This window comes from Mercenaria mercenaria, chromosome 10, assembly GCF_021730395.1.
Source record: "Mercenaria mercenaria strain notata chromosome 10, MADL_Memer_1, whole genome shotgun sequence".
Classification (NCBI taxonomy): domain Eukaryota; kingdom Metazoa; phylum Mollusca; class Bivalvia; order Venerida; family Veneridae; genus Mercenaria; species Mercenaria mercenaria.
In genome coordinates, this window is record NC_069370.1 from 23236338 (window position 1) to 23255622 (window position 19285).

Consider the following 19285-nt stretch of genomic DNA (forward strand, 5'->3'; position numbering starts at 1 on the left):
TTATTTTAAGAATGGACAGTTACAGGTTAATAATGGACAGGTATGGTAAAAGTATCGTGTGTATAGAACGGTGTCGGTACAATAACCTATATAATGGACAGAACTAACAAAGGATTACATCCACAACCGTGTTTTAAATACAGTTTCTTTTATTCATAATAAAATCCAGCAATAAAGGGATATTATTGTCAAAAATACAAATAATTTATCAGTTGTAAAAGCTAGGTTCCTGAATGCATTTTCTTTTATTTTTAATAAAAATCCAACAATGATGAGATATAATTGTAAAAAAAATCTTGATTTATTAAAAAAATAATAAACACTGTTGTATACTTTGTTTGTTTAGCCCTAATTTAATCAGGCTTTCTAAACTCGTTATAAAGGTGAGAACTGGTTTGCTATAAAGGTGAGAAATATCACCTGCAATTTATGTACTGCACAGTAGCTATACAGTAGCTTATTATGATAAACAGAAGCAAGTCTATCAATGGTCCAGTCTTGCATATTGGCCCTTACCGCCAATACGCAGACCGTATCATCCCCATAGGCCACATACCTGGCATACCAGAATCAGTGTCTTTAAATTAACATTGCATGTCTTTTAGCTGCTTTTGCGACTTAAAATCTAACTGTATATAGTATACAGTCGAAATTTAGTAAAAATGATATTGTTGAATATTACGCAAGAAAGTAATTTCCATATGTGTTAGATGCGTGATGAAAGCACTCATTGTATGTAGGTAGATATCTGGTAATATCATGGCCCAGGAATTTGGATATAATATTTGAAGTGTATAATATTGTTTAAAATAATATGCAAAGGTTCCATTTTATGTCAGAAAATGAGCGAAACTGCACGAACATGACTTGTGCAAGGCGTGTTATGCTTCATAGACTACAAACATGGATCACAAAGGTAGATATGTCTGGAAACTACGAAAAACAGTGGTTTAGAGAAAATTCTAATATGTATCCCTTCAACTTTTCCTCATTTTGGATGACATGTACGTAACTCCGGTGTCAAGACGACCATTTTTTACTCTTGCGATGTACTTCTCATGCTTGAAAACATAACTGCATAACTGCAGACCGCTTATAAAATTAATATAGCTTAACAGCATAAAAATCAATCCCCTATTCAGACTGGATGTATAAATTACCGTTTCATTACACTTTTGGTTTATAAATCGGTAATTCCACAGCAGATGCTATTTTTACTTACATGATCTTATTGCGTTAAATAACGGATACCGTTATTGATAAAAAAAGTGACGGCATATACAGAAATGTGTTTTGTTTAAGTAGTATAAACTCGGATAAGAGCTACAAGGATCAAGTGAAATATCGTATGAGATTTTTAACTAATATTATAATTTGACGGAAATACTAGTAAGCTACAGCAGAGAGGAATAGTGTATTCGCCACTTTCTCTGTTGATGTTCACTGAAGACTTAAAATTGTACCTGTAAGGAATTTTGCTCAAATCCTCGAGGAAATTATGTTGTTATGTTCTTGCAATTGGACTAAAGGCCTCTTACTTAGCGAAAATCTAAAAATTACACTAATCTGAATTTCATATGAAAGTAAAGTTGATTTTATTAGTTTCATATTGCCTTCTAAGTACCGAAGTTAGAAGTATTGTTTTCTTCATTAAGTTATATACTCAATAAAATAAATCAGAGTAAGTATTAACCAGTAAGAATCGCTAACACAAAAGAAACAAATGAAAACAAGTGCCATTCAAAATATTTATTAGGTAAGTTTGATTTTTAACATTTAGAATAAAGTTTCAAAACTTCCAATGCTTATCACAGAATTCAGCCATGAATAGTCATTTTAAAACCTAAATAACTGTAACTTCACAGAAAAATAGTGAGACAAATATTTAGTGAAGTCACAGAAAATATTGAACAGACAATACACATTATCTGTGGAACAACATGCAACGTGCGTTTACGTCTTCATTAAAATATATTGTACAAACATACAAGTGATATGATTCAATGAGTTCCACTTTTATGATATGGTCCCACTCAAGCTGATGCTAGGAGTTAGAAGGGTGTCATTAATTATCCCTCACAAACATACTCAGTCAAAACAAGTTTGCTATTGATTTGCTAATTTGTGTTCATTGAGTCCAATAGCATATGCTCCGCTTTTAATTTGTGTTGTCATTTTCGCTGTATAAAATGTTAAAACTTTTCAACTGTTCTTGTTGAAATAATCTGCTTATGTTCTCCTCATGCATGTGTGTATTTCAGATGCCGTTGATACGTACTAGACATCTTCCGTCTCATCGATAATATCAATTTTGCTATTTAGTTTGCTTTCTTGTCTGTACATCGTGTCATCTGTAAGAAGACTTTGCATAAATAAAGTACGTATTTAATTCTAAAAGCTGCTAAATTTGAACTTGTCAGTTAAGAAACACAGCATTCACTTGTTATCATACAAGAAAAGAATCAGAAACGTTTTAATCGCAAAGCGATTCATCAATGAACACAACTATTGAATATACGTGTTTATGTGTACTAGGGTTTAGCGTCGTTTTAGTCATATTAGCGTTGTAGCAATGAGCACAATGTTCAAGTTAATAGTGATGCCTCACTAGAATATCACACCGTAGACACGGGACATAATACCCCACCCAGTCACATTATACTGACACCGGGATGACCAGTCCTTGAACTAACCTTTTAATGCTGAGCGCCAAGCGAGGGCAGAACTAGTACTACTCTTACGTTTTTGGTTAGACACGGCTAGGGAGCAAATTCATGACCCCCTGCACTCGAAGCTGGCGCTCTACCACTAGACCTCCTACTAACAATTATGAAACAATCAGAAAATAGATACATACTCAACAAATTGCTTGTTACTAAGTGATTAATATGGATCATACTCATGTTTTAAAACACATCTTAATATGTTCCATTGTCGTCCAAATCTTTCGTGTACTTTGTTACGGGAAAGTCACTTGTTGGAAAAGTCGATGCATAACTGAAATCAAACATATTTAGCACTTTAAACATAAAGAGTAACCAACATAAATATTTTCATGTATTTTCAAGATCAACAAGAAGTAAGTTTATCAGTCAGTCGGAAACAAATATGGATTATTATGTGCAAAAATTGTCAATGAAACTATTCAAGAGCTAGAGATCAATTAAAGCTGTAAATGATATTGTTTGTGAATGGTGTTTAAGCAAATATGTTTGATAATTACTTCTAATAAAACATTTGGTCTGTGATTCTGTTTAATGTGATATTGAAAGACGTTGATGTTTTTCTGTCAATACGTTTAGTTCCAATTCAGAAATAAATGATTTAAAGATATCTATGAGCTAGCACGAAAACAAAACAGCAAAACCGTTAATAAAACAATTATTTAACGTAAGGAATGTAAATATTATTTGTTTAAATAGCTGACATTAGTTTATTTGTTTGAAATTTTAACAGCAAAATAGGGTAGACGAATAGGTTTACCAAATCGGGCAGTCAAATTAAGAAAATACTAGCTGACGATATGCTTCATGTGTAATATGTCATGAGTTAAGAACGGCAGAAAATAAGGCTATTGTTTAAATATATCTTATAAATGTTATGATTCCCCCCAAAATATGTTCTCAAGGGATACGATTGGCTGCATCAATGTACCAAAGGGAATATTACACACTAGTTCACATTTAAATGTTCAAACCGTTACAATCTAGACACTACCTACCTTTAATAGTTGTACATTGAACTGAAACCATTAACCTTTAAGTGATGGCGATGGACACCGGATACCATGCACAACTGGTTCGTATTCATGAGATAAATAATATTGTACGAACAATTTAAGTCATAAATTTGTCTCTATAAGCAAAGTGAGAACAAGAAAATCTACAAGTGTCACTAGATATTCCTCCCAAGTCTGGACAAGTTCTTATGAAATATGTTGAAGCTATCCTGAAAACAGAAAATACAAAATATTTCAATTATTAATAAACAAGATCATTCTAATATTATGCACAATAGAACCAATATAAACATCCCGTGATCAGACGACATTCGAGGTTACATCGTAATGAAAGTTGTGGTTTTATAACCAATGTAATTCTGTTTAGTCACACTGGTCCAACAGTATTTGAAAGACCTCGCCAGCCCACCTGCTTAGCTCAAAAGGGAGAGCGCAGATTTACGGATCGCGGGGCCGTGAGTTCGATACCCGGTAGGAGCGTATGTTCTCCATGACGATTTGATAAAAGACATTGTGTCTGAAATCATTAGTCCTCCTCATCTGATTCAAGTGGATAATTTGGTAGTTACTTGCGGACAACGAGGTTGTACTGGTACAGAATCCAGGAACACTGGTTAGGTCAAATACTGCCCGCCGTTACATAACTGAAATATTGTTGAATAAATGCGTTCTTCTGGCAAAATCAGAAGAGCCAAATCCTCTTGTAGATCAAGGTTCTATCCTAATAATCCTTTTGTCATATACTTATTTCTAGTGTTATAGCAACCAAATATGTTATAATTGTAAATAAAGAAGACTGTAACGATGAACATTTTGGCGCATAAAACGTCGAAATGCCATCATTACATCATTTCTTACGTCACCTTAAAAAGCAAGTAATGGAAAATACGCTATAAAATCGTGTTTTGACTATTAAAATAAAAACTAACAAAATATTTCGAAAATCTTTTTAACATCCTTAAATTTCTTTAGAATGATATATGTTATCAACAATAAAGTCTTATATTTAACGAGAAAACATAGAAAAGCTTTGTTACGGAAAATGTGGATCAAATTAGCTATTTTTGAGTATGTGATAAAAGAATATATAATTGTGTAGTTTCATTGCTAAATGTGTTAACTCAATGGAGGTATAGCTCAGCAGAACCGCATATACTATAAATCGTTCAAGAAACTGAGTACTGAATCTTCATCTTTGTTCCAAAATGTTTATACCAAATGCAAAGTTCATAATTACCAAACATCTATGACTGAGTGACTCTAACTTCTTCAAAAACATGATCTTGGTGCTGTGTACTTTTTCAGTTGCTGCCGCTACCAGGATTGTATGAAATCAGGAAAACTTATCATTTGTCTTCTATAACAATAAAAATAATACTGATAAATTCGATAACATTAAACGTAACCTCTGCATTCAATATAAAGTAGCTTAAAACACGGTTGTGATGTAATCCTTTGTTAGTTTTGTCCATTATATAGGTTATTGTACCGATACCGCTCTATACACACTATTATTTTACTATACCTGTCCATTATTAACCTGTAACTATCCATTCTTAAAATAATGGATACTTTAAGAATGGACAGGTACAGGTTAATAATGGACAAGTATAGTAACAACCGTGTACGTTGAAAGGTGCGAGTACATCAACCTACGAAATTCGAAAGTTTCGAAATATAAACTGCAACGTTTGTTTTTTTTTTAATTTGTAGCTGCAACAAAAAACCCTGAAGGGGAACGTATGATTTTAATCCAAATCCCCCACGAATTATCAGTCAAATGAAAATCAAACAATGTGCCAAAAGTAAATCTTCAACCGTTAGAAAGTAGTAAAGTCCTCTTTGTGTACTCTTGAATCGCAATAGAAAAGTATTGCAGATATACACTTGATATGGCACTTTCAGTCGAAAATAGATGATAATAAAACAAGACCTGTCGGAGGACAGCAACGCTCGACTATTCAACAGTCTTGTCAATAGAATGAATATTAAAGTCGAAAAGGGGGCATCTTTTTGTAAAATTGCAAAAAGGGTTATGGAACCTGTGCTATCAGCTCATGACAATGGACAATTGTGCAAGTTAAAATCCATTCTATTAGAAGGCACTGAGATACCAGCTTGTATACAAAAAAATAACCAACAACTGCATAGTCGAAAAAAAAAATAGCATAATTTTGTAAAAATGCAATATAGAGGTATGACATCTGAGCGCTGCATATCAGATCATCACAGTGAACAAGTGTGTGACGTTTTAATCCATTTCTATTAGTAGGTACTGAAATACCAGGTTACATATAGACCTTAATCAAATATTTCTAAGTCGTAAAAGGGGCACAGTTTTATACAAAAGCAAAACAGAGTTAAGGGACCTGTGCAGCGTAAGCCAATTTCTCACTGTGAATAAGGTTAATGTAAAGTGTTTTGAAACTGTCCCTCAGGTGAATTTTTGGTTTATGTTTTTAGGCATCATAGATCTTTGTTTTTCATAAAATGTATACAAAACTGTTCAGAATAAGTAGAAGTGTCTTTCAAGAGAAGAGTTATATTTGGAATAATAAATTTTCTCTTACTAGTATATCACATGTACTTTGCTCGTCCACATTCTGTTTTGTAGAAAATATCAAACTTTCTTTTCAAAACTATTTTGACATTATGTCTATATTTATTGTGTGCCTAACATATTTCTCCAGGTTCTACCAGTGTTGAAATTTTAAAAACATGTACATTTCAAAACGTTGCAAAAAATGCAAAATGAAAGTGAAAGTAGAGCTGTCAAATTGACAAGATACTGCTATAAGTACCAGAATATAATTTAGAGACATCCGCAGATGTGTTCATACGGCGGTGCACATGGAACCTTCATTGATGCACTGAGTGCAATTCCATGAAAAGCGGATACAATAATGGTTGTGCCCTAAACGAGAAAACAATGGGCAGAAATAACAAACTGGAGTCCAATAGCTCTACCTATTCTTTGAATAATCGAGCTAAAAAACATAATTTTCCTTTCTTTTTCAAATGCTGCAGACCTATCTTTCTCATGCAGCGTTCGTGTAAAATTGGTTGGTTAAATTTTTGTCATAACAGACATTTGATGCAGTCCTACCCAGAAATGTACAATTTCACATTTCTCCTACAAAGACAAAAAACAAACAAAAAAAACAAACAATCAAAAAGAAAATAACATAAAAAAAACCGTAAAGTTCCCTAAAAAAGGCTGAAGTTTTACTGCATGTTTTGGTATTTAGGTATTACCGTAAAATTTGGCCATAGTGATATTAATTTAACAATACATTTTTCTTTTGCAATAACGATGTTATTTATTGTAATAACGAAATATTTTCTCATAAAACGAGATACGAGTCATAACTATAGTAAATTCTCATGTAATACGTATAATTTTCTTCTAATAAAATTGATAGAATATCTCATGATTACGAGATAAGAACGATTGTTTTGTAATAATGATATAAAATACATACATACATTTTAGAATATCTTCACCTGGACCCGTGATTTATATATAACTGCAAACTCAGCACGAACAAAGCATGGACAACTATTCTTACATACATCATACGGCCAAGTTAAATTTTACTTTTTGTAAAGGTACTTCAAATCATTCATAAATATGACAAAACGAGATATGTTCGAAACTTCCTAAGAATATAAGCACAGAATATCATTAGTGTTTAAAAAACTTGTAATTGCAAGAAATATTTATATGCAATCTAATTTAAACTCTACTGGACTAGCATAGAGACACAAATCAATGAATTGTCTTTGCCTGAAAGAGGACAATATTAGAGACCTTATATAATATCACGACAATCTTGAATTTTTCGTGAGGACCGTGTTTTAAGTCAGAGAAAAGCCTCAAACTATCCATTATGTGAAAGAATGGACAATCTCGGCGCGATGCGCCTCGATTCGTCCATTCTTTCACATAATGGACAGTTTTCGGCTTTTCTCCTTTACATAATATAATACATTTAACAAAATATAATAACATGAAAAACATGTTCCGTAATTAATTATAGGAAAATCATGAATATCTCACCACTGCCTGCTAAATAATAAAGCATACTATTTAGTTTTGATAACTACTAATACATACCTTTAACAAAATCTATGTCAAAACAGTTTTTTTTCGCGTCGTTGAATTTAATTGTAAAAATGAAGATATCAAAATATAAAGAAAATACTTGAGCCGTGCCATGAGAAAACCAAAATTGTGCGTTTGCGACCAGCATGGATCCAGACCAGCCTGCGCATCCGCGCAGTCTGGTCAGGATCCATGCTGTTCGCAAATGGTTTCTCTATTTGCAATAGCATTTGAAAGCGAACAGCATGGATCCTTATCAGACTGCGCGGATACGCAGGTTGGTCTAGATCCATGCTGGTCGCAAAGCCATTATGTTGGTTTTCTCATGGCGCGGTTCATTTGCAAAATACTTAAACTGTATCAATGTTCAAAGTAAAACACAATAGATGTAATATATACTTACCACTGTTTTCAATGAGAGAAAAAAACAAAACTCGCGAAGAATGAGTAGGGATCTTTTGTAAGAAAACAACAAAATATAACAATAAATCAAAAGTTAAGAATCTTGAAATAAATGCAATAAATCATTTCAGCACAATGGTAATATTATAGTAATAATGCTTTTGTCGTCAAATCTGATCTGAAAAATAAAAAATCTATCGATTATTTATAAAAATTCAAAACAATATAACCATAACGAACAAAACAGGTACTCACCGAGAATAAGTATTAGAATAAAAATGAAAGTGTCAGTTTTTTCCTACATATTTATATATTTGCGCTCAAAAACGTAATTTGAAAACAAAAATTGCATTTTTAAGCTGCAGTGTCTTTTAACCAAATAAACATTTGTAACGAAAAACCTATATACACATTAAGCATGATAGTGGACCCGTAATGACACTTCTGATTTCAATTTCCGATTGATTACGCATTGTCGTTTAGCAATTCGGCATTGTCCGGACATAAATGCAGCTCATTGTTCAACTTGGCTTTCTGTAAAAGCCAGAGAATGCAGAAATCGCCCAGAATCGAATTGTTGTTAAGATAAACTACATTAAACATGATACATTTACGATTCCGCATCACTGAACGAGTAACCGTTTAGTACTTAAAGTGTATAAGTACGTAAGTTAAAATCAATTGTGACCAAATATATGATAGAAATCTACTATTATCCTGCCATGTTTCAGATAAATGGTTTCATCTCAAAAACTGCATGTGAGCTGTTTCGCATTTTAGCAAAAGATATCAAAATTCGATCTTTATTGGTTTAACTAATTACTTTTTATATAATGCATCATAAAAAAATGAAAATAATCAAAAGGCATATAAGCTGTAATTATGTATTGAAAACATCATCTCACTTTAAGGATTATCCCGAACGCATTTTCTTGAATCATTCATTCATTCTTACAAATTGGCAAACTTTCTACGCTTTTTGAACTCACAAAAAGTTCAGTTTAATTTAGTTGTCGCTGAATAATCGATAAGGTTCAAAAACTAGGAAATAACACCCCTTTAAAAATTACAGACAACATATAATTTACCAGTTCCGCTTCTCATATATCCAATAAGCGAGCGCCTGTATCTACCAATGGGCTCGTCCGCAGGCTGGAATCTAGAGCAATCATCAGACGGGTTCATTTCGTAGAATAGATGACACAGGTGCCTGTCTGTCGTTGCATCACAACATTTGTAGAAGTATTGAGTAGTATTGTATTTATCGTGTTCAAAAGTTGCAAAGCCGCCACCGGTATTTTCCTTTTTCAACGCACCATAACTGTGGAGAGCAAAATTAATTTATAAAACAAGTTGAAGGTCAAATATCTAACAGAAACAGCCACATTCCAAACACAACCTCCTCAAAACAAAAACCTACATAAGTGTATATACAGACATGCAAACGATAGACAACTTCGCAAACCTAAATAAACAAAGCTATCAAAAAGCAATCACATTAAAGCAACAGTGAGTCATTTCCTTTGACCGGCCAGTAGGACGTTTTTAACCCGGTTGATGGTGCGCACCGAACCACACTCTTAAGCCCATCATGTTCCAAAGTTACCCCCATAATGTGTGAGGCCATTATAAATTCAACTGTTTGGTAATTTCACAAATTACAGCACGATCTCTCGCCCTCCCCACTAGAAAACACACACACACACACACACACACACACACACACACACACACCAAGCAATGTGTTCAAATTTTACATATTTGCACTCGAACATAATTATGACTGAGTGTGCTAGATGTAATAATTTTTAGGTGCAGTTTTAGATCTAGAACACACTGCCGAAATATCAAATTCATGAAATGATATATAATGTTACCTATAACAGCACGTCTGCTTCACACCGTCGTTGTTGAAAAACCATGCCTCATAGCAAACCGTCTTAGTCTGTGAGCTTTCATACATTGGATCCACCTTGCGGTAGCTGTAATCAAGTTGCATCTGTTGCTCGCTACATGGACATGGGTATGCCAATTCCCGTTGTTTCGCTATCCATTCTTTGATGGTTTTGTTTTTACTGAATTTTAGACATTCCGATTCGTTCCGTAAAACTGCATTTCTATTAATATTGGTGCTACTCACGTCGTATATCCATCTTCCATTAATATAATTAGGACCTGGAAAATACGAACTTCATAAAAGATGTTGAAGGTTCATTAATTAAATGTAAGATAGCATGTATACATTCGATTTGTGATATGATATCAAATTACGCAGGAAATTGAAGCTGCATTGAGTATTCGCATCTTTTGAATTCATCTTTTTCTTACTTTACTATATATATCAGATCTTATTACATAGCACTATACATTTAGATGGGATAAAAGTAAGATTTTATCTATTTAGCTGTGTCAGATGGCACACAAATCTTACATATTTGTATGGTGTTACGCTCTACTCACTCTTTAAACAATGACTTTGAAATCGGACCCGTTCCAGTGCCTACAATGTATTTGGGTATTCCGGACCAGTTTTTAAAACATATTTCAATATGCTAAATTTCGTTTTTATATATACATGAGCAGGCCATGAAATTGCCGTTATATTCAGATTTTCCAAACGTCAATGAAAGGGACAATCTCAGGTTTTTTCCGGGTATTCCGATCACTATTGCTGTTATTTATTTCTTATCTTAAACACAGTATAAGTCCAAATGAGGATCACCATAAATTAAGCCCACTCCCCCTGTAAAAACCAGTTTTCCCCAAAACGAACTGACCTCAGAAGTTCACATATTGTTTGTTCTGTCAAATCTGGATAAATGAGAGACATTTAATCTTTAGTGTTGTATGATAGTGGAGCAATTTTATCAAACGCATAGGTTAGGTTCTCCGTTAGAATTATTTGTGCTTAACACACTTATCTTCATAGGACACAGTAAAGTAAACTTCGATATGGTGGCTGATTTCTGCTAACATTGTATTCGTTTTTATTTCCGCCCGCAAAAACATGAAAAGACGACAACTCAGGGCAACAGAACGAAATAACGACATATACTATGCGCCTTTATCGGCGACGAAACAACAAAAGAACGACACATAACAAAACGTCGTCCTTTCGTTATCTTGCCTTCTGGTACACGTGCGCATAATAATAACAGTTAAATGCCAGCGTCTGTTAAGACTTTTCTGCCATGGCGAATCATAAAGAAAAACTTAAAACATTTTCTTCTCAAAAACTGCAAGACCCAGAGCCCAGTTATTTGGCATGTAGCTTTGTGTAACAGTCCTTTAGCAAATTTTTGATCAAATTTTATCACCGGTTAAAATTGGTCCCGCTTTTTGTTTTACATAGACTTATTTACGAAAAAAAAGTTCTTGTCTTAAACCTAGATCTAAGATATTTGGCAAGTAGCACTGTGTAGAGGTTCTCTACCAAATTTGTTGAAATCATGTACCCATTTGAGTCAGGTCAGCGATATAGTCATCATGACTTATTTAGAAGTCTGGTAGGTCACTATCATTTGTCCTCAAAATCTCATTTTTAAGTTTAAATGTACCACGATTCCGGTTGGACTTTTAGAAACAGTGCTCGAAATATTATTATTGGAACCTGATATAGATCATCATTACAGAAATGTACTGTGGTATATAAAACAAACATAAAATCATTCGCAAAGTAATGATCTATCATTTTGTTTAACGGCGTATCATTTTGAATAAAGTAAAGTGTTAAAATGAGCTTGATTACGTTCTGTTTGTTGTAAATCACTGCAGATAATTTTAATTCTTTGTTTACCTGCTTTAGAGTCTGAAATATTTTAGGCGTCCCGGCATTGCATGTAAATAGCCATCCAACGTATTATTGTTACATAGCTTCATTACTCGAATTGCTTTATAATATTATCTATCATAATAATACACGTAACACACTTGTTTTTTTAGGTTACTCGTGCCTAACCAGTTGGTGATAGTGCTTTTCCGTCATTCTGTAGCTTCAAATCCTCTCTGTAACTTTCTAAGGCAAGGTCCGACTTTCAAACTACGTGGCCCAAATGTAGACCACAACAAAAAGATTTCCGCTTTCAAGATCCAGGCCAGTACCTAAAAGGTTACACTTTGAGATCAAAGGATATCACGATCACGACCACTCCAAAACTCTGCTATCTTTCAAAGAATTCTAATATATTGTATCTACAACTTATTTAAAAAAAAAAATTAACCATAATGAGTCAGTGTGTCGTGCGCAAATCCCAGAGTCGTAGCTCAAAGGAGAAGGTTACACCTATTAGTTAAAGAATGTCATTTTTCTTATCCTGTAAATAACTTTGTCATGCATTTATTTTTTACGAGACGAGCTTTGCACAAACATTTACTATGATAAGAAACTTTTTACCGTGCAAGGTACAGACCCGCAACACAAATGTTTATGTCAAGCTTTGGAGTAACTGTTCCGTGTCCGCTCCATAACAATGCTACCCCTGAACTCATACTTCAACATCCTATATTTACATGTACACTTTTGCACTGTGCATGTTAAGCGGAAGGCGAAACAACGACAATTGATGTTTTTTTTTGTTTGTCGTCTTTTCGGTATTTCGTTGGGTTTTGTTTTTGCAAAACAACGAAACAACGAAATAAGAAAGATTTAAGGTGGAATACGACCCATTTTTGTTTGCCGAATTTCGTCCTGAAACTCATACTGCACAAAATTCAGAATAATATATGCGATTGAGTTCCGATTTTACTTTGTCGCCATATTGTTCGAGTTTTTAGCTATTGTGTCAGAAACATGGCCCCTGACGTCACTTTTCGTGCAGCGCCCAGTACCGAGTGCTCTCGGCATTTTTCCTTTCCTGCGCTCCGAATGTCAAATTAATGAAAAATACAAATTAATTGTCACTTTTCATTCAGAAAATGCTACTCAATGGTATAAAATTCAGTGAAATGAAATTGACGCTTAAGACGTCAGAGACGATATTGTGACGTCAGAACGGAAAACCTCACATCAAGTTTTGTTACAAATTTTGCCTTAAAATGCAGTTTATAAAAAATCAGCTCGATAAAAATATGTATAACATTGGTATGTTGTTTCACAGTATGTGTACGTCTAGCAGACACATAAATACTTAGGAGTCAACGACTTCTTTTTTTCGCAATATAGTACAACTTTACCCCCACACCATATGGTTTAAAGCTATATAACGTTAGAGTTAAAAAGAATATGTTTTCAACTTACATAACTCACGTTTTTGTTAAAAAACGAGATGTATTTATTATAAGAAATTGTCAAGATATATTTGATCTGAACTGTAGATACCATGTACTGGTGAAAAGAAAACACTTTTGACAAAATGTATATTTTATATTATTGTCCGTAAGTATTGACCTGGCACTCATCCTAATATTTTCGGGCGTTTCCGTTACTTTACGCAATATTGTATCCTGAAAAGATCTATTATTACACAAATAACCTTTATAGTTTACCGTCTGACTTCCACGCACGTTACCATGGGATCGAAATTACCTCAGCTAGTTTTTTTTAATTCAATTTAATGTAGTGTTATCGTATCTGCTTTTATTCTTACAATCTTTTTTTGGCACCGATTTTCACGAATTTTAATTGTTTTCTCTTGTAGTATCAAATTTCGGGAGTATTTGTCTTTAACTAAAATACCTTTAAAGAGTTTTATTCGACACTGTCTACAAAATCTCTTGAATACAAGTGTATTTCTTTCAATAAATGAATCATAAAATTTGATGAGATAAGTAAATCAATTTTCCTGCCTGTAACATTTGGAGGTGAAATTTGAAAAAAAGATGATCAGACTGAGGAATCGGACCCACAACCCCGAAATTAATGGCTAATCGTTTGTCCCCGCAGCTACTTGCACATCCGATATTTTGTAAATCATCAAGAAATATTTACACAATAGTTATATTGCTATTTAGGTTCGGACACCGAGAATTAAATTACGGAAATATACGGAATATTCATGAGGGCCAGGTCAATACTTACGGACAATATCCACTATTGTCCGTAAGCATTGACCTGGCACTCGTTAATCTTCTCCAATATTTTCGGGTGGTTTCGTCGATGTTCGCAATATTTGTATCCTGAAAATACTAGTGTCTATATTAAGAAAGTAACATATGCAGTTATTCAGTGACACTGTGGCGTGCTGATAAAGTGTCTGACTTCCATTCACGTTACCACGGGTTCGAAATCACTTAGATCATTTTATTAATGTTATGTAATATTATTGATACCTGTTTCAATTTTACATTATTTTATGTATCATATTTCATGAATTTAATTTTTTTCTCTTTTAGTATTTATTTTCTGGAACGTTGGTGACAGGAAATTTGTCTTTGTATCTAAAATACTTCTAAAACAATTTTATTCCACTTTTTAGAACGGGTAAATATGATAAGTTTTAACAGATGATCATGAACCATAAATATCACGATACGTTTGATAGAATAAGTGGTAAGATTGCATATAAAATGGGGGGGGGGGGGGGGGGGGAGAGAGAGATATGGTTAGACGTAGGACTTGAACCCACAAAATCGATATTGGCAGCCACACGCTTTGTCCTCACAGCTACCTGCCCAATTAAGAATTATATATGTAATAGTTATACCGCTATTTATTTTCGGACACCGAATATTAATTTACGAAAATATACGGAATATTCATGAATGCCAGGCCAATACTTACGGACAACATTTACTATCCATTGGTTGTAATGCTAACTTAGCTTTGTATGGGGCCCGTTGTCGAGTTAATTTCGTAAAAATATGTACTTTAACATGTTTTAAACATTCAGAAAGTAATTTTATGACATGAGGATTTTCTTCTTCGACAATATACTTAGATATGAAATGTAGTTTACATGATTATACACCCTTTATCAAATACCTCACCAAGATATTTCATGTCTACAATTCTTCTTTTTCGGAACATGTCCGTAATCACCTGAATGTTTCAATTTATTGCATGTTTTAAAAATTCTGACTTTTCCTTTAACACTTTCTTAGTAAAGCCCCTTATACCTCTAAAAACTTTAATTCGATTCATTTCATCATTTACCGCTAATACATGCATCTCCGCATACTATTTAGATTAATTTGTTAAATAAAACACGATTTAGCGTGTCATTTCTTAATGCGGTAGGGGTAATTTTTTTTGGTTGGGTTTAACGTCGCACCGACACATTTTAGGTCATATGGCGACTTTTCAGCTTTGATGGTGGAGGAACACACCAGGTGCTCCTCCGTGCATTATTTCACCACGAGCGGGCACCTAGGTAGAACCACCGACCTAAAATTTTGTCAAATACTGAACAATTAAAGTCGGTGACACCTAAGTATTTATATATCTACTATATGTATACATACTGTGAAACAACATACAAAGTTATACTTTTTATCGAGCCGATTTTTCATAAACTGGATTTTAGGCAAAACTTGTGGCAAAACTTGATGTGAGGTTTTCCGTTCTGACGTCACAATATCGTCTCTGACGTCTTAAGCGTCAATCTTAATTCGCTGAATTTTGTACCATTGAGTAGCATTTTTTTGTATCCAAAGTGACAATTAATTTGTATTTTTCATTTATATGACATTCAGAGCGCAGGAAAGGAAAAATGCCGAGAGCACTCGGAACTGGGCGCTGCACGAAAAGTGACGTCAAGGGCCATTTTTCTGACACAATAGGAAAAAGCTCGAACAAAATGGCGACAAAGTAAAATCGGAACTCAATCGCATATATCCTGCATTCCACCTGTGCGTTATCGGCGCCTAGAAACTGTCGTCATTTCGTTCTTTCACGTTTCCCTCGATGACATCGGCGTACTACATTAACGTCTTACCGTGATTTAGCGGACGAAACATCGATAGAACTAAGAGGAAAAAACGTGACGGCGTAAACATCGTGTTTTCTCGGGCAATAAAAACAACACAACAGAACAAAAAGACGACGTTGGCAGGAATCAGCCAACACTTCGCGCTATAGTTTATACCTAAAATGTTCGTTTCATAAACTGGTTTGGATTTTATAAAGGCTACACGAATCCGAAGATATTTTACCATGATAGATTAGAATGTCACAAAATCTTAGTTGTATTTTATAATAACGTGAGTGAATGGTCAGGATTTTTTGTAAATAGCAGTTTCACTTTAATTCATAATTGCATTTTCATTTTTATAGCAACAAAACTACGAAGCCGAACTATCAATTTGATCTTTCTAAATCATTTACGGAAGTGGAAGAACTAAAAAATCGGCCTTGGAATCGAAACGTTTTCAACATTCAAATACCTCATCAAAATGATGAATTTAATATTTTCCTTTAGATAATTTCCTATCCATTTTTTCTTTTTTGTCGATTCAGTCGAGGGTGTTTGAGGGAGTTGGGTGTGTGTGTGTGTGTGCGCGTGTGTGTGTGTGTGTGCGATGGGAGGGGGGGGGGGGGGGGGAAGTAAAAGTAGAAGGTTTTATATCCCTGCCTTTCGAACTAAAATGAAAAAAAAAAACCTGCTTTACTCAAAAATTATATAAATTCATCTTTTTACTCAATGAATAATTAAGCGTTCAAATAAAGTCATAAACACTCTTAAATGGCTCCATCTATTGAACAAATAATCAAGGCCTTCGAGTTGTTTATCGTCTGATTTACAACGGTTCAGAGTTTAGATGCGGTGTAACGCCCGAGTGGTTAAATACTGAAGCATCTGAACGATGAACCGTGGTAAGTAAGACGATAAATCACAAGAAAGCCTTGATTGTTTTAATTCTGACATGCTCATTGATATATTTCAATAAATATTATATTGGACTTCATTTCCGCGAGGAGTAATGTATCGGACGTCATGCGGCAATTTGACGTCATAATTGACGTCATAATGCTCTCTTACCGGTCCGCGCGTCAACCGTCGTTTATCGCAGAATATACAGAGCTTGATTTTCTTCTTTGTTCAACTGGAAATCAAATCGAGCCATGTTAAAATGAACGTTATTTACCGTGTATGAATGGCTGCCAAGCCTTACAGATGGGCAAGCAAAATGCATGCTTTTAACTGGCAAACATTTCAGGATAAATGTTTTCTACCAATGTTTTTATAAAGAAAAGTAACGCGCAAACAAAGAAGAAAAGGCATATCTTGAAATAACCTTACCTGCAATCTTACGGAAAAGCCTCATAAGCGTAATGCTGTGTATGCATTTTGCAAAAGCGGCTGCAAAAAAATAAAATGTGTACAAAGGCATATTGAATCTTTGATAGAACATACCTTCTTTTACGTTTGTGTCTTTATTTAACTGTGTAAAATTTTGTCTGGTAGCTATAATATATCCAGTTTTGTCACTTTTGGTATAACCGGCCGAGCTTGGAATATTTTTGTCAATTTCGAAAGACCACTGTTCATGGTCGTAGTTGAACATTACATAGGAATAGATACCATCAGAAATTAGTATCACTTGCATTGTAGCATTCTGAAAGGAAAAGAAATTAAAATATTTGTAATAGTTTTGTTGGCGGAAAAATACTTGCTTTAAAATAGGATTTTCATGAAAGAGTCGAGACGAATGCTTTACATGTTTCAGCCCGATCTATTTGCACTACGCATTAACATTGTATTGTTATATTTAATACAAGCCTTACTGTTATAAATACATGTAATAAAACCCTTGACTAAAATTATGTGTAATAATTTATTTATGCGATCGAATAATCCAATCTTACATGTGTTCTAATTAGCCTGGAAGGTACAATGTAGGACGACTGTGTGACATTAATCCAGGTGGCTACAATTGCAACCCGAGGTGTGAAATTCGTGAGATTATAATATTCAGTGAATATGTTTCCAAGACGTGAAAGGTCTTTATGCTGACTGTCGTTTGGACCATAGTTAGTATAATTCTCAAAGAGATGAACATAAAGTCCTCCAGTAAGGTTTGTAGAGTCAATATCTGTCCAGAATGGAGCTATAACGGTATTTCCCCGGCTATATTTCTTCCAGTCGTCCGGAGTTTCTGGTCCATAGTGCTCATACACCGGTTGATAGCCAAGTGTAAGAAAGCCATTCATATTTGGCTGTGAAAAACAAACACAAAATAAATAGTTAAAAAATCTACTGAAAATTTTATGTACTAATCCTTCAGTTACAAACAGTTAATCTCCTATTTCCATTGGGCTCCGTGGCTGAGAAAAAACGATCACTTACTTGTTTTTGTTTTATTCATTTTTATTTGTTTACGCTGCGCTGCGTAGTTATGACTGTTTCCAGTCAAACTAATCAATCGTAGGCCCAGCGAGATTTGAATTTTGAGACCCGTTGCCGGATACAGGTCGGTGCCTGGATTGATTCCAAAGAATTAGATCCATATGATATATTCAAAAGTGGACCTTAATTCAAGGCCCGGGTGTTAGTTTTGGAACATGTCTGGATCTTGGCTGGTGTATTTTATTGTTCGGCGAACGCCGTCTAAATTCGTTTTCGTTTCCTATGCCACGTGACTTCAGTTTGCAAATCAAACTACTTGATAACGCATTATAGATAATTTATCAAAATGGAAGATTTATGTAACACTCTGCCTGATTGGACGAGAGTGTCAATTTCTTTCACTCTGTTGATTGTGCTACGCTGAGTGAAATGTAGACAAAGCGTTTATCCTAAACGACGCTGTTCACAGTTTTAAAGCTAACTTTGGCTCAGTATATTTAGCAAGAATATTGATATATCTCATCTCAAAATGATAAGTAAGTTTAATAAATATGATAAAAGCCTGTTCAAATACCAACATATGTCAAATTAAAGAAAGAGCTGAATACGGTCTGCGTATCACATGAATAAGGGTGTGATAAGAGTCTTTTATGTAGAGAAGTGCTTTTTAAAAGATTTTCCTTGTTACAATTGTCGTCTGTATATGAAAAGGTTTCTTGCTTTTGTGACTTATTCAGATTGCATATTAAAATGAGTACTTGTTTGCTTTGATATATTTGTTATAAATTATTTAACTGATTTATTATATATGAATAT

At 34.1% G+C, this 19285-nt stretch overlaps 1 protein-coding gene and 1 long non-coding RNA gene across 3 annotated transcripts in view; both read right to left on the reverse strand.

Moving 5' to 3' along the window:
- Positions 1-1734: 1734 nt before the first annotated feature.
- On the reverse strand, positions 1735-5166 carry LOC123560459 (uncharacterized). 2 transcript variants are annotated; one of them, XR_006688232.2, is made up of 4 exons: positions 4977-5166; positions 3722-3948; positions 2858-2997; positions 1735-2351 (listed from the first exon to the last, which is right to left on the reverse strand). It is a non-coding gene; the product is annotated as an uncharacterized LOC123560459 (long non-coding RNA). The 2 variants fall into 2 exon arrangements; XR_006688233.2 differs by having other exon boundaries at positions 1735-2997.
- Positions 5167-8163: 2997 nt separating this feature from the next.
- Positions 8164-19285, reverse strand: part of LOC123559657 (sushi, von Willebrand factor type A, EGF and pentraxin domain-containing protein 1-like) — a 48254-nt gene continuing 37132 nt past the window's right edge. The window contains exons 18-21 of the mRNA XM_053552513.1: positions 17989-18339; positions 17537-17738; positions 10124-10421; positions 8164-9567 (exon numbers count right to left, since the gene is read on the reverse strand). Of these exons, the coding sequence (XP_053408488.1) occupies positions 9306-9567; positions 10124-10421; positions 17537-17738; positions 17989-18339 (1113 nt within the window). The 3' untranslated portion in view covers positions 8164-9305. The remainder of the gene's footprint in view (positions 9568-10123; positions 10422-17536; positions 17739-17988; positions 18340-19285) is intronic.